Source organism: Callorhinus ursinus, unplaced genomic scaffold, assembly GCF_003265705.2.
Source record: "Callorhinus ursinus isolate GAN/ISIS: 27379988/994484 unplaced genomic scaffold, GSC_fseal_2.0 scaffold2, whole genome shotgun sequence".
NCBI lineage: Eukaryota > Metazoa > Chordata > Mammalia > Carnivora > Otariidae > Callorhinus > Callorhinus ursinus.
In genome coordinates this window covers 14,299,431-14,323,722 of record NW_027397064.1, presented here as the reverse complement: position 1 = coordinate 14,323,722, position 24,292 = coordinate 14,299,431, and the positions used below count along the sequence as shown (strand labels likewise).

The 24,292-nt window shown below is 41.2% G+C and overlaps 1 protein-coding gene across 3 annotated transcripts in view; it reads right to left on the bottom strand.

Annotated features, from left to right (window-relative positions):
* Positions 1 to 2,384: 2,384 nt before the first annotated feature.
* Positions 2,385 to 24,292, bottom strand: part of PAX3 (paired box 3) — a 94,172-nt gene continuing 72,264 nt past the window's right edge. For all 3 annotated transcript variants that reach the window (XM_025886903.2, XM_073904178.1, XM_025886905.2), the window contains exons 6-9: positions 22,121 to 22,286; positions 21,035 to 21,249; positions 3,124 to 3,370; positions 2,385 to 2,615 (exon numbers count right to left, since the gene is read on the bottom strand). In XM_025886903.2, the coding sequence (XP_025742688.1) occupies positions 2,581 to 2,615; positions 3,124 to 3,370; positions 21,035 to 21,249; positions 22,121 to 22,286 (663 nt within the window). In that variant the 3' untranslated portion in view covers positions 2,385 to 2,580. The remainder of the gene's footprint in view (positions 2,616 to 3,123; positions 3,371 to 21,034; positions 21,250 to 22,120; positions 22,287 to 24,292) is intronic.

Here is a 24,292-nt window from a genome sequence, read left to right as displayed (position 1 = left end):
AGATGCAGCTAGTGCATCTGTGGGACCAACTTATTAGTTTTGTTTACTTCGAATTATTACAAATTTAAACATCCATATGTGGCTAGCTGCTTGCGGAATTGGACAGCGCTCCTTTACATCTTTCTGGATCTTTGACTATAAGGTTCTCCCACACTAGCCTGGACTTGGGGAGGCAGAAGAGTGAGTTTAAGCACGTAGGCTCCGGAATTGGTCTGACTGGAATCAAATCCCAGCTCGCCGCTGGTTAATCTCACACAAGCACGTTATGCCTCGGTTTCCTCATCCGTGAAAGAGGAATGCCGATGACAACGACACCTGCCTGCCTCATAGAAGATGTGGGGAGGAATAAATGGGTTAATGCAGGTAAGGAGCCTCAAAGGGCATTGTGATTATTTACTCGATAAAAGCAGTCTTCATGCTTTATTGCGACTGTGCATTTACTCCCCTGGCCTACCCACTAGGCTATAAACATTGCCATAACACCAGTGCCAAGCACCATACCTGATACACTTAGACTCTCAATAAATAAGTGTTTAAAAAAGTATTGAAGGGACAGAGGGAGGGAGGGAGGGAGGGAAGTAGAGAAGGAAGCGGAGAAGGAGGAGGAAGAAAGAATTGAATGACACAGGCAGTAATGTTTTCCATAAAGAGAGAAGAAAGCTTCTAAAATAAAATAAATGACAAAATATGAAAGCTTTCAATAAAAATTTCAGTGGAGATGACCATTGAAGATGAAGACAGAGAAGGTACTCTGGGGGAAGACATACTCCCAGAGGACAATGAAGGGATCTGACAGCTCAGAGAACCATGGAGAGAGAAAGGTGGACTGAGGGGTCTGGTTAATACTGCATCTACAAAAATAAAAGCTTCCATCGTTTAAAAAGTGTGTTCAACCAAGCCTCTTCAAGAGAACACGATTGTGGGGTGTGTGACCCTATCTGTGGAGGTTACAGGCTAATCCAAAAGGACCCATTGGCAGCAAAGCATGTGTTTGTGGGTTGTTCATACGCAAGTTTTTATTAATCCTACGTTCACCGGTTCCCCAAAAAAGCAGTGTTGGGCAAGTTTTCATAACTGTTTATTCATTATAAATAGTAAATATTTACTGCACTTTTTACATGAAAGACATTTTTACAACACATTGTTGTTGGTTGAGGTTGCAACACAAAGATAGTACTGCTCTTGACCCATCACCCTCTACGACCAACGCGTGAACTAAACTGGAACTACGTCTAGTCTCACTACCCCACTACAACATTGTTCTTAACTCTAAAGGGAATGTATTTGTGCCTACCTCGTTCATGGTTCCAAGAAGAGAAAGAAATAAATAACACTGCTTTCCACCTTTTCGTTCCTCTTTAACAGCTTGAAAAAACAAATTTATTGACATTCTAAAATGTCACCACACAAACGTATGTAAACCTCAGTTCCTATAATCTTTCCATATTGGATATCCTTGTATAATTTAAAAGTACATGAGAGCCACGTGGACATTTCTGCTCTTGCCCTGCCTTTCATAGAAAAGAGAAGAATGTAAACGTCGTCATTGTAAAAGCATGATTCTCAAACACGGTCTCTAGTCAAAAGGAGCAAGCTGGGTGTTGGTTGTCCATTAAATGGCGAACATCATGCATTCTACCGCAATGAATCATGGGCTGCGAAAATAAAGCACCTGCAAAAATATAGTTCTGATTCTGTTTCTACGGCCCTGGCCATTGCCAAAGCATCCGTGAGGTACACAGTATTGCACACCGATAAGCAGCTGTGGGAATGCTCGTCACTTCCTCTCCACCATGCCCCCTCCCCCCACCCTGGCCAGGTTGGCTTCAAAATGAAAATGAACTGGGAAAATGTCACATACCTCTCCCCACACCGAGAAAGAAAACAAGCTTTTTCTTCCCATTATCCCATAACCTGTTTGCAAGGCTGTCCGCCCTGCGACATTTATTGACAACTGGGTTACAAATGAGGATAAGATCACAAATAATTTATTTGGGAGGTCCTTTACATCTAGTCTAACTTCCTAAAAAATGGTGCCATTTATTTTTATATCAATTTCCAGTGTGTAAAAAAGTCAAGGATTCCTCCATTCCTGCTTCATTAGGTGAGCAGTTTTAAAATTGTATGTCAGCATTGAACATCAAACATGTTATACTTTAGAGTACTCTCCAACTATATTTTAGAACATTCTGCTTGCCTGAACCAGTCCAGATAAATCTCACACACAGAGACACACACACATGCGCCACGCACACACAAATGGAATGTTTTAGCTCCTTGATCATCAGCACTAAAGAGTTGGGGTATTTGATGTGTAGCCATGTTAAATCATTGCCTTAAAATGTTGCATTTGTCTTTTCACTGTTCCAGGCCTTCCTTTCTTCCACTGCTTTTGTCCAATATGTTCAAAAAATTTGAAACCAACTACTGGAGAAAAAAAATCAATCACTCTTCTCCGCCTCCTGGTGAGACTGCCCCCCAAAAAGATGATTTTTTTTTTTTTTTTCTGAGAAGATTCTTCATGTGTAGGCTGTGGAGACCGGAAACAGGGCCAGTTTTAGCTCCAGGTGGACAGTTCACTTATGCGATATCTGGCTTGAGATAATGAAAGGCACCTGTAAGGAAACACACGTAGCTTTTTAGGTCATGCTAGGACAATTCACAGCAAGGGGCAAAATCAGCTACAGGCTGACAATGTCATATTTAATACCGTGGTATCAAAGGATCGAGACTAATATTTTTATTCCTGAGACAAGTTTGACACAAGTCTGTGTCCTTGGGATTATACCCCATATGATCCTTGAGCTGACCTCATTAAGAACATGTGTTTCTAATACCAGGGGTTATTTCATTTTGGCCAACCCTTGTGTTTTACCTAGTGGCAATCGGGCTTCACATCGCGGCAATTAATAACCGCAAGATGTTGTTGACATCAGTTAAGAAAATAACGATACAAGGGAGCCCTTGCTGGAACAGAAGGCGGGCTCTGCCACAATACTGATACTGGGATGTCAGGCCTAATCATGCCGCCGCCACCGCCGCCGCCGCAGCCCCTTTCTTGAGTAAGGGTTGAGATTTTTCATCCTGTCAGGAGTCATTAGCCCCAGAGAGACCAAGGCTTACTTTGTCCATACTGCCCATATTGGTAGCCTGTGACAGGGTCCATACTGTAGCCCGTGGTGCTATAGGTGGGTGGACAGTAGGACTGTGATGTTGGCAGACTGTCCAAGCTCTTCATATGGTCTAGTCTCTGACTGCAGCTGGCCGACACCGTGGTGGTAGGTTCCAGGCCCCCGGTGAGAGGGGAGAGAGCGTAATCGGTCTGGGGCTGATGGGGTACGCCACCGTGGTTGGTCAGGAGTCCCATTACCTAAAATAAACAGGCAGATTGGGAAGAAGTAAGAATGCAGAGGACCAGATCGTAGCTGAGAGCTGAAAGGATAACTGGAGAAGTCCCATCTTTATTTCTTTGGGAAATCTGCTCACACAGGGCTGTCCAGAAGACACTGACCACAATGCAAAGGGGCTTGGACACTGCATCATGCCCAGTGATAACCATCTGACTTCAGTTTCAGAAAAAGGAAAGGTGGGGCAGGGAGGGAGCAGGGGGAGGGAGGGAAAAGAAAAAGAGGTGGAAAGAGCACCTCACCATGCCTCTAGCAATAAAATCGGTCTAGAATTTCAAAGAAGGGACAGAAGGATGGAGGGAGAAATTATATCTGTTGATATAGAACACTGGCTAATCATATATTACATCTGGAAGTTTCACATGTGGTTTTAAACAGACATTAGCTTATGTATTTTTTTTTTAATTCAACAGATTCAGGGGCGCCTGGGTGGCTCAGTCGTTAAGCGTCTGCCTTCAGCTCAGGTCACCATCCCAGGGTCCTGGGATCGAGCCCCACGTCCGGTTCCCTGCTCCACAGGGAGCCTGCTTCTTCCTCTCCCTTCGCCTCTCCCCCTGCTTGTGCTCTTTCTTGCTATCTCTGTCACTATCTGTCTCTATCAGATAAATAATTAAAATCTTTTAAAAAATTTAAAAAAAATAAAAATCAACGGATTCAAATGAAATTCTTTTCATGTATTTTAAGATGCCAGTGTCTATTCTCACAGTGTTCCCTCTCAAGAAAGTTCCTCTCCCTATCTTGGCCATCCCTAAGTAATCAGAGATAATTACTCCTTCCCTGATGCTCCTGGGTGCTTTACTCATCCCTCCCACTGTGCAGTCATGACTTTGGTCACCTACTTTGAATTATGAGAGTTTTGAGGGCAGTAACCTAACTCACCTTTATATTCCTAGCACCCAACGTGGTACTTGACACATATTACCTACTGAGGAAGGAAGAAGGGAGGGAGAGAGGGAGGGGGGGAGGGAGAGAGGAAGGGAAGGAAGGAAGCGAGGGAAGAAGGGAAGGAGGGAAGGAGGGAAGGAAGAAGGAAGGAAGAAAGGAAGGGAGGGAGGAAGGAAGGAAGGAAAGGAGGGAGGGAGGGAGGGAGGGAGGGAGTGCTAAAGAACTCTCCAAGTAACTGCCTCCACTCCCTGCCTTTTCATTTCTTATCAAAACATTTCATATATGAGAAGGTGTTAAAAGGAAAAGAAAAGCCCGAAATACAAGCATATTCTAAAAACTCTGTTCAGTTTTGTAAATAACCCTGGAAAGCAAGAAAACTTTAAGAAACAAAAACAAAACAAAACAACCACCACCTTGCGATTAACAAGCCAACTTTCAGATCGCACAGGGAAGTGTTCTGAAAACTCAAGCTCGCTGACCCTTAGAGCTCCTGGGGATGGAAGTTAAGTGGCTAACTAATTTGGCAGCTGGAAAACTGCCCCGGGAGAGCAGGAGTGATTCTTCTCAACTTCGTACCATCTAGCGGCAGGGGTCAAGAAACAACTGCAAGAAGAGATGGGGACAGTGTGAAGAGCCTGTTTACCAAGCATTTCAGGCGGGAGCCACAACTGCACACATGGCCACCATCTCCCTGCTGGGTTTGGCGGAGTTTGAAGCATAGAGGGGGAAAGTTACAAATATGAGCGAGAGGAGAGGGTAGCGGTGAGCCCCAAGCCATGACTCTGGCCTCACGCTGTCCGCCCAGGTCATTCAGGCCACAGACTCCTGGGTGGAGGGGGTCCAGCAAGGCGGGAGAGAGGGCCTAGCCTTGCATCCCAGAAAAGACATCTTAAATTAGATTCCAAAACCAATGACGCCACCACCCCCTTTGGGAATGGTCTGCATCCGCCTCCTATCTAAACAAAATCTTCTTGAAATGCAGCTTTAAACTGATCTACATGTTCTGTTAGCCCCAAGAGACAAAAGTGGGGGGTAGGTCTGCTTAACCACCTTCTATGGATGACCCTTTCTTCCTCTACTTTAACAAGCCACCAATTTCCCCCACCTTTCCCCTGAAGAGCTAGTCTCTGTTTCCTCGTCTGCCTTTTCGTTTGAGTTGTGTGTGCGAGCATGTGGGAAGTGGGGGGCCAGTGTGTGGAAAACAACACAGCAATACCCAAATTTTTAAAGATGTTCCAGGGGATCTAAATTTTCTTGAGTTACGTGGTGAAATAGCTTTTTAAAAAGCCTTTAAAAACTACTTATATTCTAAAAAAATAATCATACGTGACAGAGCATCGTTTTATTTTACTAGAGATTTGGGGAAAGTGAGAGTCACAAAATAAAGAGCCAGTAGATTCTCGGAGCTCCAGGAGGGTGGGGAGTCACCAAAACGTGGGGCTCTTCATGGGCCCTCCCCGACGCTGTTTATAGTAAGTTAATTTCTTCATTTTCTCATTTAAAAAACTTGAACATAACTCAGAATGCATTTAAGTTATTTCCTGAATGTTCTTCCATCTACATGTTTTGTTTTTTCTTTTTTCTTTTTTTTTTTTTTGGCCTTTCAGTTTGTATAGATGATTTTACATACATATATCTGGAAAATTCAAAAAAATGCTACTGATGTACTAATTTATTAAGTATTTTATTTCAGCCCAAATTATTCAGGCATGTCTACCAGAAGAAAAGGATCTAAAATAGAGGTTGTTCAATGCCTAGCCTACCCCTTTCACACCAGGGGTATCTCTTTGTGCACTGGCCTGATGAGCAAGAATGGATGGGAAAAATAAAAATATGACAAATGTGACCGTGTCAATGAAAGGGAGTTCATGACATAGGGCACAAATATTTTATTGCAAATAAACTGTGCTAAATAAAAACAAACACTTAGCAAAAGCAATTTTGTAATTACATTAATCCCAAGAAGAAAAAATGGCCAATGGAACTGGGATAAAATGGAATTACATTTAAATTAATACTACCCTTCATGAAAATACTTACTTGAAACTTAGTTATCATTATATCACTTTAAGGGAGATATGGAATTCTCGATACACAATTATAGTTGAAGAGCAAGAGCAAACTGTTATTCAAAACATGCACACTCTCTCATGAGCTACATGTACATTTTTGTGGTAAACTTATTTTTTTAATCCTCTGTCATATATTTCTTGTTTGCATTACCTTTGAAAGCAGTAATGATTTTGTCCGTGGGAGAAAAACATGAAGATCCTAAAAGAGAAGCAATGAGTCCTTCCTGAAAGCCAAATTCAGCTTCTGGTTCTGCAACTTGGTGCAGCTGCTGAATTAGAAAATACTTGAGGACAAGATTGAAATCTAGGGCCTAGAAATATATCTCCTGGAGGATGGAGAAGACATAGTAGGATCTGCCAGAGTCCTACTCCTGGGCAACAGAAAGTTGCTGGGTGAATGGAACAGGAGGGACCCATCTTGGGTCTTCCTTTCAGTATTGCCTGTGTCCTACACAAAAAGCCAGGGACCGTTTCCGCATGATCAAGAGCCCTTAGCTCAGCAGCCCAGTACCTGCAGTGGCTAATGTGAAAACTGAAAAGGACCAGAGACCAGTCATCTTTGCTCCCTTTGACTTCCCCAACAGAGCCCAGGAGACAGACATTCTTCCCACAAGTTCTTATTTCCACTGTGATGGTCACATATTGTCCTCATGATTTCTTTCTCGAGAATTGTATAAGGATGGGCGAGAGGTACTAATATTTTCCTACAGGTGGCCCGAAATGGAAATTAACAAATGATTAGAAACTAACAATCATTTATTCCAATATTTCACATGGAGAAAACTTGAGAAATATACATCTTTTTAATAACTTCTAATTTAAAAAAATGAAAGGAAATCTGTTTTGGAAAATAAAATAGTGAATATGTCAATACAAAATGCATTACTTTCCCCTAACATAATTTAAAACCTCAAGTCTCTATGGAAGGGTCCCATTACACTTTTATGTACATTTCTTTAAAAGCTATTTTGTATTTCATGTGGTTCAAGGGAAGCTATGGAAATTTCTTTTCGCTGCACAAAGAATTTGGTAAACGAACTTCTTAGAACTCCCCCCATAATATGGTTATGGAAGGACTTCCAGTCATATTTTCTTTCTAAGAATATTGTCGCAGTTTATTTTATACATGCATTTTCTGACAGTAATTTGTCATTCAAAGCCTAAAATAAAATCTTCATTTGTTGTAAAATGGGGTTCTTTCCCCCCCTCATAAACCATTAGTGAGCTGTTTCTACGACAGGACTGGCATTTCTGCCTGATTTTTTTTTTTTTAAATTTGGGGTTGAGAGAAGCATAGCCGCAGGTTCTCACAAAAAATTTCAAAGAAAAATAAATAAACTCAGGGCTAATCATTTCTGTCTATGGGACACCGACCACACTCTTACTAAATGCCAGATAAGTCCAGGAGATGCGATGATCAAGAAGAATTTTCCTGTCATAAAGATCTCTGTTCCGTCCCACTGGGAAGGGGTATAGGAGGAAGATTTCACACTGAGTACAACTCCTAGGTGAGGCGTCTGAAAAAACATTAAGTATATTTCTAAATTGTTACCTCCAAAAACACTTCCCGGACCCTATTTCTAAATTGTTTCATGGATAACCTTTTTAAAAAATCCAAAGCCTTGGAATCGTGTCAACACTTGTGCTAATGCTTCCATCATTCGAATTATTAGAGACATTTTCGAAAGATCTCTTTAAGGTCATTCTCAAGTTTCAGAATTCCAAACAGGTTGTTTATATCTTGATTGGAAGATTATATGGTTCAGGAAAAAAACTAACGCTTTACAATTGCTTCATGCCATCTTTCTCTTGAATTAATTTTCCTATTGGAAGAGTAAATATAAAAGATAAAAACTACGGACCAAATGAAGATTTACATTCAAAACAATGAGTCTGGAAAATATTTGTCTTAGCCTAAGTGTTATGGTTTTGCTGTCAGTTGAAAGGGCTCAAAGCTAATCAGAAATCTCAAATATTTAGCAAATTATGGTGTACATCTTGGTGTGTCTTTTTTCCTTAGTAGGAACCCTGGTTCGTGTCTTTACTTTCTTTTTTGTTCTTAAGTAATCAGATGTTCTTGTGATTTAACATGCAATGATATACATTTCTGTATATTTTAGAAAACATAGCTGTGAAATACAGCTACGTATGATATGAAGGGGTTTGGTTTTTGGGTTTTTTTTTGGTTTTTTTTTTTAGCTTCTACCTTCCCCTCCAAAACTGTATATACTGACTACATATATTCTTAATTTGGATATAACGTATTTTCAAGACCAAACAAAAATACTCGAATGTCTAAATGTTTTTTGTTTTTTGCTAACACAGATGCTGCAGGAGTAGTGTGTCTGATGGTTAAATTTCAGTGACTGTATCTTGGAGCCTGGAAAAGCCTAAATTTGAACAACTGAGAACCAGAACGTTGCCTTCAGATTCAAATGCCTTAGGAATGATCCTGCAGTTGATTAGAATCTAAATAATTAGATTTTTTGGCCCTGTCTGTTTAAAAGCTGTAAGAGGGAAGTTGCCTGAGGGCAGAAGTTTCTTTAAGCTAAGTATGGTGACCTTCTCACCCACACCCACTGTTATGGGAAGGGCATGCCTGACCTTTCTTTACCTAACCAGATAGAAAACCAGTGTTTGTAAAATGGCCAGCTAAACACATCCTTATTTTTCTTATTTTACTCCTTAGCTTACATTTTGCAAGTAGCTATGTTTAATGCATGACTCAAGAGTATGAGTGCCAGACAAGTGCGGTTCATATGCTACATGGACTTCTAAGTTTTATTTGTAGAGAGCACAGTAAGTACTATCTCAGATAAACTCTGAGTCATAGAAGTGATTTAATCTCCAGCGCCGTGACCAATCACAGAATAACTTTTATTTCCTCAATTCTTTAGAGTACCTATTTCTCAACAGAGCTAAGCTGTTAAATTAAAAGCAATATTCTTTAGGCACTGCTGACTAAAACAGAAATCCAGGTAAAAACTCAGCATAGAAATGGCGTGCAATAATGATATGTATACAAACACACACACACACGCACATACATATTGTTTACTTCTAGCCAGTGATGATCATGTCCATCTATTATCAATAAAATAAAGCCCATTAAGAAAAAGCTTACTGCACCCAAATGAAAAAGGATGCCAGTTAATACAGTTGGTATTTGACTATTTTAGACCCACCATGGGTCATAATAAAATTCTCATATGTTTTAATTCATTTACGCATGCTTGCATTTAATATGCTTTGTGACCATGTCTACAATTAATATGATTTATGAGAAAAGAACATGTGCAATATTGGGGGTAGGGGGGTAGAGCATCGACTTTTCTTCTTCTATGAATGAAAAATATAACAAAACAGCTCAAGGAAAATTGTTGGCTGTTAGCATATTAAGATGGACTGACAGAGCCCTGAATAAACTTGAGGGAGTTAATGATATCCTCTTATCTGACCCTGACACATTTGCAGCATGTAATTTACAGAAGCTCTGTCCAGGGAATCTTGACAAATGCTCCTAACAATGTCAGGGCAATGTTCCATTCTAATGTAAAACAGATGTGGGTCAGATACCCTCATTCATCACTTAAGGCAGAGAGTCTCAAACTCTCTCTGGAAGGAATGGCATTACCTGCTGTTAACTCTTCCCACCACCACAGCAGTCCTCCCAAAGGTAAGCACTCAAACCCATCACCACTTCAAAAATCTGCCTGAACACGTGACTGTGGAAAATCAAACCTATATCTTGCTTTAATTTCATGACGACTTCAGGACATGTTTGCCAAATATTAATTGACCCTCTGGGACCTGGGATTCCAAATCTAGAAAGGGAAAAGCTCTACACTTGGCCATCCCACAGTACTTTGGGGAGATGGATTAAAACTTCATTTCTAATTGCCCATAAAGTAAACCTGCATTCAAGGAACTGCGGGGCTGATTCAACATCGTGACCACTCATAAATGCACATCTTGCTGCACTTCTAACTGCCCAGCTCTAAGATTCATGCACACACACACAAAAAAAAAAAAACTTACAATAAACTAGAAATCCACGCCGGCTTTTAGAAAGAAGGACCTAAACTCTGCCCCTCTGAAACAAAAGATGTTGGGTTACACTGTATTCTCTTTCCCCTGAGATTTTCCCTTCAACTAACACTCTAACAACACGGAGGACAGACACGCCAGCCCACTAAGGGAGGACAACAGTGGCCCACCTCGACAAGGAAATCCTTTCTTTCTTCCAGACCAGGTGTGATGTAGGCAAATATTTCTACAGCTGCCCAGAGTCAAGGTCCTAAGACTCCATCAACTAAATGCCTAAGATCACAGAAAAGAAGCTTCCCTATCCTTCTCTTCATGGGAAAGAAGGTATGTTCTCAGAGTAAAGAGTCAACTGATAAGACAAGTGATACTAATTTAATGAGTAGATGTCAAGAAGGCTATTTCTATTAACCATGGGAAAGCAGAGGACAGCCTTGCAAAAGTCTAAGAATGAAAATATCCTTTAGGAAGTGTGTTCTGGCCTGTTTCACAGGTTTTATGGTAAAGCAGAAAAAGCATCCATCCAAGATGCATGGAAATTTGCAGTAACTCTTACAGATATGGGACAGCTGAAATTACAGTATTCCAAAAACCAGAAGCTACTACCCCACTAAGCTAAAATCCTATGTACCTCGATTCCCTCCCTGACCCAATTCCAGGGATACTGAGCCAATAAAGATGTTGTGTTGCTTTTCTACCTGAAAATTTACTTATGTCTTTGATCATAAATTGGACAGTGGCTATGTCTCCTATTGCACAGGAAACTGATGTTTATGCTGGAAACATCTAGGGCCCACAGTGAAACCACTTACACAGTCCTTTGAGCTACAGAAACTAAATCTGCTCCTACAGGTCTTGCCAGAGTAGCATCTTTGTAATTTAGTGATTAAAAGAATATTCCCCAATTGGTAACTCAAAATTACTTGGTTCGATTGTCCCTTACTTTCTAAGACCTCTCCATTGTACCTGCTGTCTTACTAAGTCTATTCTTTACTGAAGAGAGAAGCATAGTATTTGTCAGATTCGCTTACCTTTGAGGTATCCAGTACCATAGAAGCTGGCTGTAGAGTTTTTAAAAATGTGTCCATGTCAATATTGTATTTCAGTAAATCAAAATAAGAATAAGAAAAGGAAACCATCAGGATGCCCCTATCCTTTCCCCACTCCTAGCCCCATGAATAAAGGACCGTTGGCTCTTATTCTTGCTGTATAGTGAGTTCTTATGTTATTGTATTCTGAATTTCTCAAACAAAACCAAGTTGTGTATATCATATTTCTGGGGACTACTGTATCTCAGGCACATTACAATTCCTGCATTCTGAATGGATACCAATATTCTTTAAAACGTCTGAGTAGAACAGATGAAAACACTCCACTCCACCAAGAAACTGCCTTTCTTTCGATATTACTCAGTTTCCACATTTGCCTTCTTTGGCAGGGACAAACATAATGTTTTTGGTTTTTGTCAGAGATTCATGGGCTGTTCTGGAGTAAACAGTAGTGAAAGCCCCGTTGCATTCGTATTATTAACTCATCAAAAAGCATTTCCAAATTTCCAAAGTACTGTGTTTCTCAGTCCAGCTCTATTGGACAATTCTTTTTTGTTATCTTCCCCATTTAACAAGAAGATGAAACAGAAGCGAAGATAGTTTAAGCAACTTGCGCAAAGACATACAACTAGCAAATGGCTGATACGTTTTGGAAATCTGGTGCTTTTGACCTTGAGGCTCCTTCTTCAGGTCAATGAGTTGCATCCACATTGCAATCAAGTCACTAAACAGGAAATCTTTCCTTTCTTTATGCCCATCTCTGCCTATCTAAACATTAGTAAGCAGTTCACAACTTCTTTAAAATCACACTTTTGGGGCGCCTGGGTGGCTCAGTCATTAAGCGTCTGCCTTCGGCTCAGGTCATGATCCCAGGGTCCTGGGATCGAGCCCCGCATCGGGCTCCCTGCTCAGCGGGAAGCCTGCTTCTCCCTCCCCCACACCCCCTGCTTGTGTTCCCTCTCTCGCTCTCTCTCTCTGTGTCAAATAAGTAAAATCTTTAAAAAATAAATAAATAAAATAAAAAATAAAATAAAATCACTCTTTTGCCTGCTAAGTTTTTATACAGAGCGGGGGTACAATGTGTGGAAGGAAAAGATAACATCAGACATTACATAGAAAGAAGATTCACTGGAACACTACATCAAAAACTAACGACGTAATGTATGTTGATTAAAATAACATAATAAAATAAAATTTAAAAAAAAGAAAGAAGATGCACTCATGAAGAAAAAAAAAAAAGGGAAGCATTTAGACATGGACAAATCGTGAGCGGGTCTCCATCCGTGTTTTCTCTCATTCAGCACTTCCTAGGAAATGTTCCTCAAAACTTGGTAGTTCAATACTCAACAAAAGGGCTCCATAGTTAAATCAGAAACCATGGAGCGAAACAAACATGTTTCTACACTGCAAGACTTGTCAGAGCCTTTAGTAGGTTAATGTGCCCTGGAACTTTGAAAGATAAATGGATATAATTTGTAACATTTATCAAATTGTTGGTTCAGAATCCATTTTCCCCAAACCACCTTTCAAGGAGCCCACTATGGGGAACAAGCCTTTATGATGAGGCACTGCTTGGTTCCTGGGTGTTCCAAGATGATTAAGACCTAGTACTGCTCCTTTAGAAGCTCATAGGAAAGAGGGGAATGGGTACTTTATCATATAATACAGCATGGTATGGCGTACGCATTTTCACAAGGTACAAACACACCAACGGACCTCAACAGAGGCTAAAAGAAGAAATTCTGCCTGCAAGAGTCAGAGCAGAGCTGCCACTGAACTAGAAATTTTCCCGTGGAGTCCCATATGTAGAGGCTCAGAGCTGCAGGCGGTTTTGAAATCCAAAGTTTAATTCGATTTTTTTTTTAAAGCAAGCTGCCCAAAATGAGACCTCAGGTTTTTTTGTGAGATAAGAAGATAAGTTCTTTCTTTAAATAATGCCTGCCTCCTTCATTAGTTCAGCGCCGAGGATGGGCTGCTGTCCTGTCACAGGGAAGAAATATTCCCTTCCAAGGGGAGCTCCTACCCTTTGAGTCTGCCGAATGCACTGTCTCACCACTGCCCATCTTTCTCATTCGTTGATCAGAGGGAACAATGCAATCACTAACCTCAGAAACTCTAGTTCGCTGAACTCTAGCTAACTGTCAAGAGTAATTTTTAAATAGTATACTGTACATTGAAAAATACACACCTCTGATGAGACCCAGACTGTTTCACAGAAACAGATTTCTTCAGAAAAAAGAAAACAAAAAAATAGTACACAACTAATGAGTAAATCCAGTCTTCTGTGTCTGCAGTACAAAGCACACATTCAGCCCCTAATTGAATAAATATGCAAGTATTCAGATTTCTGTAGATATTGCCATTTTGCAAATGCAGTAATAAATTAAAAGCTTTACATCGCATTCCAACCACATATAAAGGGTTGATTCAGACCATTGGCCTCACACTAGAACCCAGCACTGCTTTCCTGGGCTTTTACTGACTACAAAGAAAAACTTTTTATTCTAGTAGCTTCATTATAGACCTAGCAATCACACTCAATTTTTTCTCCCCCGATAGCTAAAGGAATTCAAATGGGCCCCCAAAACCATGGAGTTGTTGCATTTGATTTGTCCAACGTGCAAGGGAAAGTAGCTGATGGAGTTTCTCTTTAAATCAATTCAGCAGACACACAAAAAAACATAATTCAGCAAGAAAGGTTTGCTTGTGGCTCATTTCAGTGAGATGATGTAAGATTCAGTCATTGATGCTGCTCCTACCCTTCTTAAAAAAAAAAAAAAAAAAAAGGAGATTTGGGCCAAATAGTTGTTTCTTGCAAAATTCTCCCAATCTGTAACTAAACTCAAGAGGCTGCAGCCAGAGCTGACATAAACCAGGGCTCGCCTCCCCTTCTTTAAGGGGAGCAACCACAGCCTTCAGAGAAAAACCAAAGGCAGTGGGTCAATTACAGCCTGCACTGATTCAACAAATGGATTAGCAGCAATGTTTCCACCGCGGAGCAGAGCATCTCGAAAACTTAGCACGGTAGAATGGAAACATGCAAATGGTCCGCAGTTATTCTGCTGTAGCTGAAATGGGCTCATTTGTGATCATAAACATCCTGGAGCCTTCGTAAACATGTGAGGCTGTGGCCCTGGCTTTGAGCTCATGGGCTGCTTCAGAAATGAAACAGAAGGCAGCTCAAGCTTTGGAGGGGCTGCCCCTTTGGCATGGAACGTCTCTCTGTCCAAGCTCTGTTTGACACCCAACCAATTTCTTTAATCAAAATCACTCCTCTTTCCTCCACAGGTGAATTTCTGGAAAGCATCAAGGGAAGGAAGTGCCTCTGTTGGGAAACAGGCTGGTGGTGGCAGGCCACCTGCTTGTCTGGTTCTTCGTAATGACAAAGGAGGGCCGAGGGCGCCGAGTCTGTACCCTGGGTGTGAAATGGACAAAACAAATGGCCTGGCATCGAGCAGCTTTTGCATGTGGGCCCAAAAAACGGCCAGAAAAATAGCTCTCCTGAAACAGGAGCCGGCCCCCCGACCAGGGTAAACCTTACCACTTTTCCATGGATCGACAGTACGAAAAAAGGTCAAGGAATTACCATGCCACAGTGAAAAAGACTTCTCCTTCTATGAGACCAAGAAGTACCCATCACAACCATTCTTAAAGATGATACTGCCTCCATGTAACAAGCTGATCCGCAGTAAGCCCTTATTCCTTCGCTGGACAAAAGACCCATCATCTTGCCTTGCAGCTAAGGAATCTGAGATCATTGTGAACACTGTGGTGCAAAAAATGACAAGCAAAATCAAAAAGCCGTCTTGAGTTTTGTGTACACATATTAACACTTAAATGCTTCTCCCTAATAAGTGTCGGGATTAACAAATGTTTGTGAAAAGAAGCTGTGCTGAGCAATTGAAATCTGATTTGAAATGGAACCACAACGGACTAATACATATATGCATGAAATGAAGAAGTACCCTAATAAGCGTGGCTGCCACCAAATATGCAATTTACATACATTACACACTAATAATCTCAAGTTTAATATTATTCTTTAAAAGCAACTGGATGGGTAGGTTGAGTTCAAGGTTGTCTTTTGTAAAATGTGGATAAGAACAGAGGTTGATCCCGGTTGTCCGCTGCCATTAACCACCGTCTTGTTAGTACGACGATCTATCTGCTCTTTCTTGGGTCCATCCCATCCCCACAGAGCCATGATCCAGCAACCCGACCGAATAGATGCATGGTCCACGGGCTTGAAGAGATGTGCAGACCTACGCTTTGTTCCTGAGGTGGTGCGCGGCGAGCAAACGTTCAAGCATTTTTAAGCCTGGTACACAAGGCTTTATGAGAATTTTTTCTTTCCTCAGTAGATTACCCATGAAATAGGACAGGTGTACTGGTTATTCAATTACAGCCTATCCAAGACCTAGACGAAAATGTGAAACGAGGCCTCAGAGCATAGCTTTTACCAGAGGGATTTATTAATAACAGTTAAACTTTCCTCAAAACAAAACTTTTTTTTGTAATTTAAGCCCATTTTCTTATTTTGTCATTGGTTTCACTCATAAACCAGAAACAAAAATCTGCCCATCTGCTCTAAACATAAAATGTGTTCATAATAATCCAGATTTATACCAAATGTATTTTTAAGTATTGCCGAATTGAGAGAGTACTCAAAATTTACGGCCTCTGAGGTTGCAAAGATGACTTCCTCTTTTTAAGGAAGAAAATGCTTAAAATGAACGTAAGAAAAGCTCAGAAAACTTCTTGGATATCAAATGGCTCCGTTAGAAAAAAAATGTCAGTGATATAAGAGTAAATGAATCAAAACCATATGGATCAAATTTTCCCTAAAATACACAGTTTGAAAAATTAAGGAGGAAAAGTGCTTGGCAAAATGTGTTTTAGGTTTTACCAAACCCAAAACATTTGAAGAATCATTTGCAATGGTTGATGAACCCTAAATGCAGCCAAGTTGGCCCATTTTTGTATACAAACTAACAGTAAAAAAAAAAAAAAGCTTTCTAGAAACCATGCAACCCCACTGATACCGTGTTTCACTCAAGAAATCATTAGAAGCTGTCACCAAAAACTGTGGCGATTATAGCCATGGGATGGGGGTGGAGCATGAAATGATAAAAGTTTGTTAAATTAATTGGCCTTGTTTTTTGGGTTTGGTTCTGTGTGTTCTGGACGTGGGGGAGCAGGAGGGTAGTATTTCTTGCAGAGCAAAGTTAATTGGAAGAACATGGGCCAAATGTTAATTAGTCTCATGTCTTAAGCATATGGTAGGATTTCCCTGGCGCTCTGTATTTCAAGTCAGCATTCCTTCTTCTCTCCTCCATGTGCAGCAAGGTGCTGGGAACGTGCCATCTGGGTCTGGAGGGAACATACATGGTCTCTATTTCCCTGTGTTCTTTCTCTCTGGCCCCCACACCAAGAGAACACAACCTTTCCAAAGAAGGCTGCTACTGCAGGGGAAAGCCCTCACTAGAGTGACTTGAATGGTCTTCTCAGAATCTGTTTGTCATTCAGTATGAGAAGGCCCATCTCCTACAAGAGTTATGTGGTTCAGACGAAATGCAATTCGGAGACAACAGAAAAGGTTGAGGTCATAGCCTATCCCCTCTGTCACCCATCCCTGGGACTCTTGTGTCAGATTACCCCGACAGATCCAGCCTCCGGGAGAATGTGGAGCCAACCCCTATATTTGGTGAAGCCTTTGGACGAGGCCCGCAGGAAAATCAGGGCGAATATCAGTGCCGGAGCCTATGGAAGACTCACTAGACCGTTACGCTTCTTCAGCAAGCAAAACGTGTCGTTTGTGTTTATACGAGAATTAGTAACAACTGGAAGAGAGAGATTTGGGGCTCTTAAGTCTGCCGGCAGTTCACCCTGCCATTTAGATGATTGCGTGGCAGTAGTCCCAGTTTTTCCACAAGAAAAATGGCCATATTCTTCAGATATAGTTACTGATTCCCTCAGAACAAGATAAACTTGAGGAAGGATATGCCCAAAGTTTCTAAAAGTCTTTGTCAATATTCTGATCTTTTGCCAAAATACATGTCAGTCTATTGCTGCTCAAATCTGACCAGCCAGACAGGTGTGATCTCCTACATCACTGTTTTACCCCTCTCATGAAGCTGAGACCCTCCCTGAGAAAAGCACTGAGGGCATTTAAAAGAAATACCCTTGGGCTGATGGCTCTGATTCCAAGCTTTAGAGGAATCTTGGCTTGAGGGAGCACATATGTCAGAGACTCCAGAAGATTACCAACTAAAAGACACACACACACACACAGAGAAGCAATTCTCATGAGATCCAAGTCTGAACGGCCAGCCCCACTAGAAAGAAAGTCGAATGCAATGCACACATTATTTTGAACATGTCAAAGAGCCTCCACTGAAAAGATCTACAATGAATTGACTGAAACAACTCAAAAGCCTCTAGATCCAATTCCATGTAAGTTAGTTGGTGGGGAAAGGCCAATGCTGAAATGTAAAGATAGAAAGCAACGTGGAAAGGTATATACACTATTATGTCAATTATATTTTTTTAGAAGGTGTAAGACCCAAGAGAGCTGGAAGGCAATATGTAAAAATACTAACAGAGGTTGCCCAGGGGAATTTCTTTTTTCTACTCTGAAGACACTTAAAAAAATTTTTTTCTATTTTCTATAATAACCATGCAGTTATTATATTATTATTAATAATAACCTTTATTATTGCGGGAAGTTAAAAGATTGATAGGAAAAGTGTGTAAAGCCAAAAAGCATGTAAACAGCATATTAGCAAAAAGAGTGTCACTTAACCTGAACCCAAAAGTTTTGAAAACTCATCTCTACTCGATGATTTTAAGATGTGATGAAAACCCCCTCCCTCTAGTTCTCAGAAAACCTGTTCCCTCTCTGCCCAACCACGTGCTCTCATGGGGGCGATCCTAGCCTATGAGCCAAGGGTCCCAGGTTCCAGCCCCAATTCTCTCTCTAGCGCCTGGTGGTCTGCAGCAGACCTCAAGCTCTCTGAGCCTTGGTTGACTCATCTGCATATTAGATGTCCAGAGAGAAGCAGAGGAAGTGGAGGAGGAAAGGAAGAGGAGAAATAGTAAGATCAGTTCCATTTGGAATATCATATGATCCAATCTATTAATAAGCCCTTCCATATAATCAGCAGTAAGACTGAAGGGCCTTTCTTTCTCTCTTCTTTAGTTAACAGGTAAACCAGGTTGTTCGAAGTGGGCTCTTATCTTCGAATTTTCTTTAGGATATTCCTAATAAAGCCAGACAATGAAAAGTAGGGTTGGTCCCCCCTTGCTTACATAGAGGCAGTCCTGAGAAGTGATAAACCCCAAGGCTCTAGAAAGTTCCAATTTCCAGTTCTCCTACTCTGTTGTTTTTTCAACATGTTTGGCGTGATTCTGGTGTACTCATCATCTTTTGTCCCCCGACTCTGCCTAAAGAAATAAGGAGGAACTTCATTATATTATCTGTCCCTTTTCTAACTCGCTGAGGATGCTACAAGTACTAAGACAATAGGGATTCCTAGTGGTGGTTTCAGGAGGAAACGTATGGTAGAAATGCAAAATATCCGGGATATGTACAGAGTAATAAGTAGGGACTTAACCTGATACGTAAGAGCATAATAAAGAAATACTGGAAGAGCTGCCTGTGGGATTTTCCATTGCTTGATACTGGAACAATTCCCACCCTACTGCCAACTCTGGAATCATAAAATCAAAGATGAACAGTTTCAAGATTAAGTGCCAGTGACTCCAACTATGTAATACTAACAGAACAGAATAGAATCAAATAGAATACACTTATTATAACATACAAGCTCATACGCTTACAAGAAACTAGGACTTTCACTTCGAGAATACAGATCCATGTCATTATTTCTGTTCTGATTAGACACAAAAGAAATGCCAAGGGAGTCCTGGGTCTCACCTTGCAGAAGCAGTATAGGGTTAGTTTACTTTTTATGAAAACTTTCAACCCAGTCATGTTCAAAAAAGCTCTGCTATGGCCCCAGACGACTGATGTTAAAAACCGCCGAGATAACTACTTCTGATGTTCCTTCTAAACTGTGGAAGAGGCTTATATGCTATAAATCTGGGCATTTTGAAGAGGAATCTACTAATATAAGTCCATGATTTTCATGCAAAATCACACTCACAAATGCCAGCACTTGGAAATTAAATTTATTAAAGTCCTGTAGGAAGACACGTTCATTGTTTTCATGTTGTTACTTTTCGGCCGAGGTTTAAAGCCACCTCTCATTTCTTATCCCAGGATGTGCTATAGGAATCTATGAAACTTAATTACATTGACTGTTACAAAAAAGGATTTATGAACTTTTGCCTTTAGGCAGAAATGTTTATTTCATTGCCTTTGCTATTCATTCTTTTCAACTCCGACGGCTTTGAACTTTTCAGCTGCGCAGAGTTATCACCGTTGTGCAGAGCCCAGGAACTGCACTCCCAAGACGCAAACCACAAGTGGAAGAAAACGAAGAAGGCAAAGATATAGGAGCCGTTATTCTGGCCACCCTTTGTGCCATTAAAATCTCATTTTCTGCCTATTAGAATGCCCTCTTGGTGCTTAGGCGGCGGTGATAGTCGGTGATTAGTGTGTAATTGAGTATAATTGTCTTTTCACTTTTCATTTCTGTCATTCTGAGCTTCTCTCTGTTTTTCTAGCCACCAAGAGAAAAAAGGGGGTTAAGGAAAGATAAAGCTGTTAAAACTCTCACTCTCGGCCCTGAAGAGATTCTCGATTGCAATTATAGATTGCAACCCCTTTGTGACATTTCTCCAAATTTAGTGGGCAACTATCCTTGCCACCTGGGCCAAGAGCTCTCTAATAAAATCAAGCGATCTGTATTTAAACAACTGCTAATAATGTCAACCTCAGACAGATGCCACATGGAGGAAATTTATCCAACCCTCTGACATGCAATTATCAAGGCAATTTATTAATATGATCTCTCAAGAAAAGCTCATAGTCCAATGCAAATTAGAAAAACAATTACAACATTCAAATATCTATATATTCCCAAAGTAGCAGTAATTCTCCTAATTTGTGCATTTATAACTCATTTATCCCAGAGTTCTGGAGTCATCAGCTGGTCTCTCTCCACACAACTTGCTTGCTTCCTCTCCAGTTGTTTTAATAAAGCTTTGGTGTTTTCCTATTAGGTGCTTTTGTTCACAACCAGATCAGCTGATCAAGTACTTTAAAAAAAAAAAAAAAAAAGAAACAAAAACAAAGAAACAAAAAATGTGTGTGAGCTTCTGACCCAAAACTCAGAACTAGGGGTGGAGCTGACCAATGCCTTGACAACGAGGTATAAACACAGATCTCCCTGATTACATTAAAAATCACTTGGATTGTAAACCCAAGCTACAACTTTTGATACAGCCCGTAGGAAGGGTGGAGAGAAAGGAAACCAGAAAACTGAAATCATGTGGCTTGTATAAAGAATACATTATGGTTTAAATTTGGCAATTCATTATATGACCGCCTCAGGGAATTGACTGTTTGGTTCTGGGATACAGCAAATCGTCTGTCTGGAAACACGGGACTGACCTGAGGTGAAAGGCCATTGCCAATGGCGGGGTTCATGGGGTTGGAGGGCCCAGATGGAGGCACAAAGCTGTCTGTATAGCTGGAAAATCCATGCCTGGTGCTGGGGAGGCAGTAGGCAGAGCTGCTGTCTGGGTTTGAAGGAATAGTGCTTTGGTGGACGGTGCTCGGAGGAAGCGGCTGAGGTCTGTGAACAGTGCTGCTGGGATCCGACACGGCTGCAATGAAGAAGATGGTCAGCTCTAACCCTCCTTGCAGGCCAGCAGGAAAAGCACAGGGCGAAAGTTCAAATCACCGAGCCACCAGGAGTATCTGGCGCTCAGACCAAACGTGAACTTCAAACTGCATTTCTTAACATGCATAGAGACCACTCATAGCAAATAGAGCCCCGTCTCTGCACCTAAGCTCAAGGACGCAACTTATTTATATACTTTCAGGGCATACTCACCCAGAACACGAATGCAGAAATCACATGAACAATGAGAACGAACCTATTTTTGGTAGTGAATGTTATGAATCAGCATAAGGAATTAGCCAGCATCAGAATCACAAGTCTCGCATTTCATATCAAATACACTTTCAAAGCACCTAAATATTCATGTGGAATGCCTGGAATGCTATCTTTCATAATCTCAAATAATTCAGTCTTCTCACTGATCCCATTCACCTCTCTGTGCCATCTAAGGGTGACTTGATCAGAGCGTACCTTTGCTCTATGACTACTGCAATTAGTAACTCTCATAGAACTTCAGTTAACTGCCGACGGCAGTGCAAAGGTAGAAGTAAAATTTTAACCAAGAAAAAGCAAATGGCATATTTATTTAGGAAAGGTGTTGGGTTTGGTTTCATCATTTTGTCTTGTTTTAAAATACTGAACCAGTATTATAACACAGCTCATCATCTAGAGAGATCCAACTATGTCACCGAACAAACTAGGTTTCCGAAATGGGGCAGGTAAACCTTCGGGATGACCTGATAGAAGGTCATTAATCCCCAAGCAGCAGCAACAATGTCAGCATCAAGGAAGATTTCCCAGCAGCAGAGAAAGCAAAGGGGAGTTATATTTTAACCCCTCGACTCCCTCCGTACCTTGCGGAATAGCTGTGGGCTGGTAAGATGTCTCCGACAGCTGGTATGTTGGCAGGGTCGGCATGGCGGGGGGAGGGAACCCCCCCGGAATGAGATGGTTGAAAGCCATGAGTTGATTGGCCCCAGCTTGCTTCCTCCATCTCGCACGGCGGTTGCTAAACCAAACCTATGGATTTAATTTAAAATTTGAGGATTTCACTGATGAAATAATAGTACACTCTTAATGAATTTTTCATGCTAAAACAGATTAAAGGCCCCCTTACTGACAGGGCAAATAGATGCAAGAGAATTCCACCTTCTGTGTTGTATTGTCAAGGGAGAGAGAAGCGTTCAATGTCAGGGGTCAGGAAAGGGGCTTCCTGGACCTTCCATGGTCCCGCAGAGCCCCCACGAACCCTGGGATGACCATGGGCAGGGATGGCTGAGCAGGAGTGGGAACCACAGGAACACCCCAAGGTCACCATCACCAACACCTAACCCCTGCCTTCATCTATCACAGCACTGTAGGGAGGGTGTATGGGCCTCCTTGACCCCTACATGACATAGGTCCTAATTGGGTCTTGCCTATCCCACTAACTTTGTATTTAATATTTGTATCCGGCTGTCTTTGCATTTCTAAGGTCATTATGGGCATAGCTTCTATATCATCATGTAAATTGACCAGGAGGAGAAATGGAGCCATTTTACCATCCCTTTCAAAGTTGAGACACTGCTCTGATCTTAACGGAAATAAATGCCAAAGAGGTATTTCAAGAAATGAAAGCATTTTATCTAAGAAGATCCCTTAATTAGTTTATTATTTCTTTCAACAACAGCTTGAAACACCTATAATAGTCTGTGCCAAGCACTATGATGACTAGGTACATTCAGAAAAAAATGGTATAATATAATAAAATGCCTTCAGAGGATTCAGAGCCCATTATTTTGGCAGGTAGCTGGGGAGAAATGGTGATAATGGGAGTAAGAAGTGTAACTAGACATCTAAAACGTTAAGGAACTGTGATATAAGGCTTTTAAAGGGCCCCATCATCTCGCCCAGTTTTTACATCTGCCGCTTAAATGTCGAACTTTGAAGGATTTGACAGAGCGCTTTTGTGACGTTTCTCCCAAAATTATAGCGTATTTCTACCAATTAAAGATATTCTAATTCCTCTATGGAGAGTTCACTGAAAACTCCATATGGATAAAGCATCGTGCTTGCAGTCAGAGGGGAAGAGGGATGAATGAAATGAGAGGGTAAGTCAGGACCCCTGCGCTCCAATAACTCTCAGGCTTATCCTCTGGAATTCACGGGGCCCTCAAGGAAACTGAAATAATGGTCACAAGAGGTAAGTGCTCCATATTTGGAAATGCAGAGAATCAGGGAAAATTCTGAGTGGAGAGAGAGTTTGAACTCATTTTAGAGTATGGACAAGATTTCAACAAAAGGCCACTCCAGATGGAGGTGATAATGCAGGAGACCAATATATCTAAGAAAAGGTAAGGCTTGATGTCCTTGTAGAACAAAATGAACAACAACTCAACTGCAATTTTTCTGAAGTCGTGGAAACTTTTAAAAGAGTGGAGGCAGGAACTTCTCCCTTTTGGAGCAAGAAAGCCCAGTTTAACAAATACTTTGCCAAGGCATCTGCCTAAACTTTTGCTATTCACCCAAGCACTTGTCTGAAAAGGAGCCTGGCCTTCTCCAAGCACACTGCATGATACTGGTAAGGAAAGCTTTTTGAACTTCCTCAAAATACTAACATTTAATACTCCTTAAGTTTCCAACAGGAAAAGAAGGTAAGTCAATATTTTCCCATGTTGATCCATAATTGAATTAGAGTTTTACTTAACTTAATAAATTGCCACCTGGGATAATAGAACCGTGAACAAGCCAGCCCTCCATTTCAGGTCTGCGTCCACTGTGTTTGCTCACTGCAAATGTGAGCGTCTGTTACCAGGACGCGCCAAAGTGTCTGGAACGAGCTGTTTTGGGCTGAGGAGGCGGAGGGTAAGAAATTGGGGCCATTTCCTTGCCTGAGTGTGCTGTGCTATACCACACACCGTGGTCATATTTTACATTAAAAACCTGGAGATTAATAAGTCACACCTGGCTCAAGTGAAGCATTTCCTGACACCGATCTCAACCAAACTATGTGCAGGGCATCTCGCCCTTTAGGCTGGGAAGAGCAC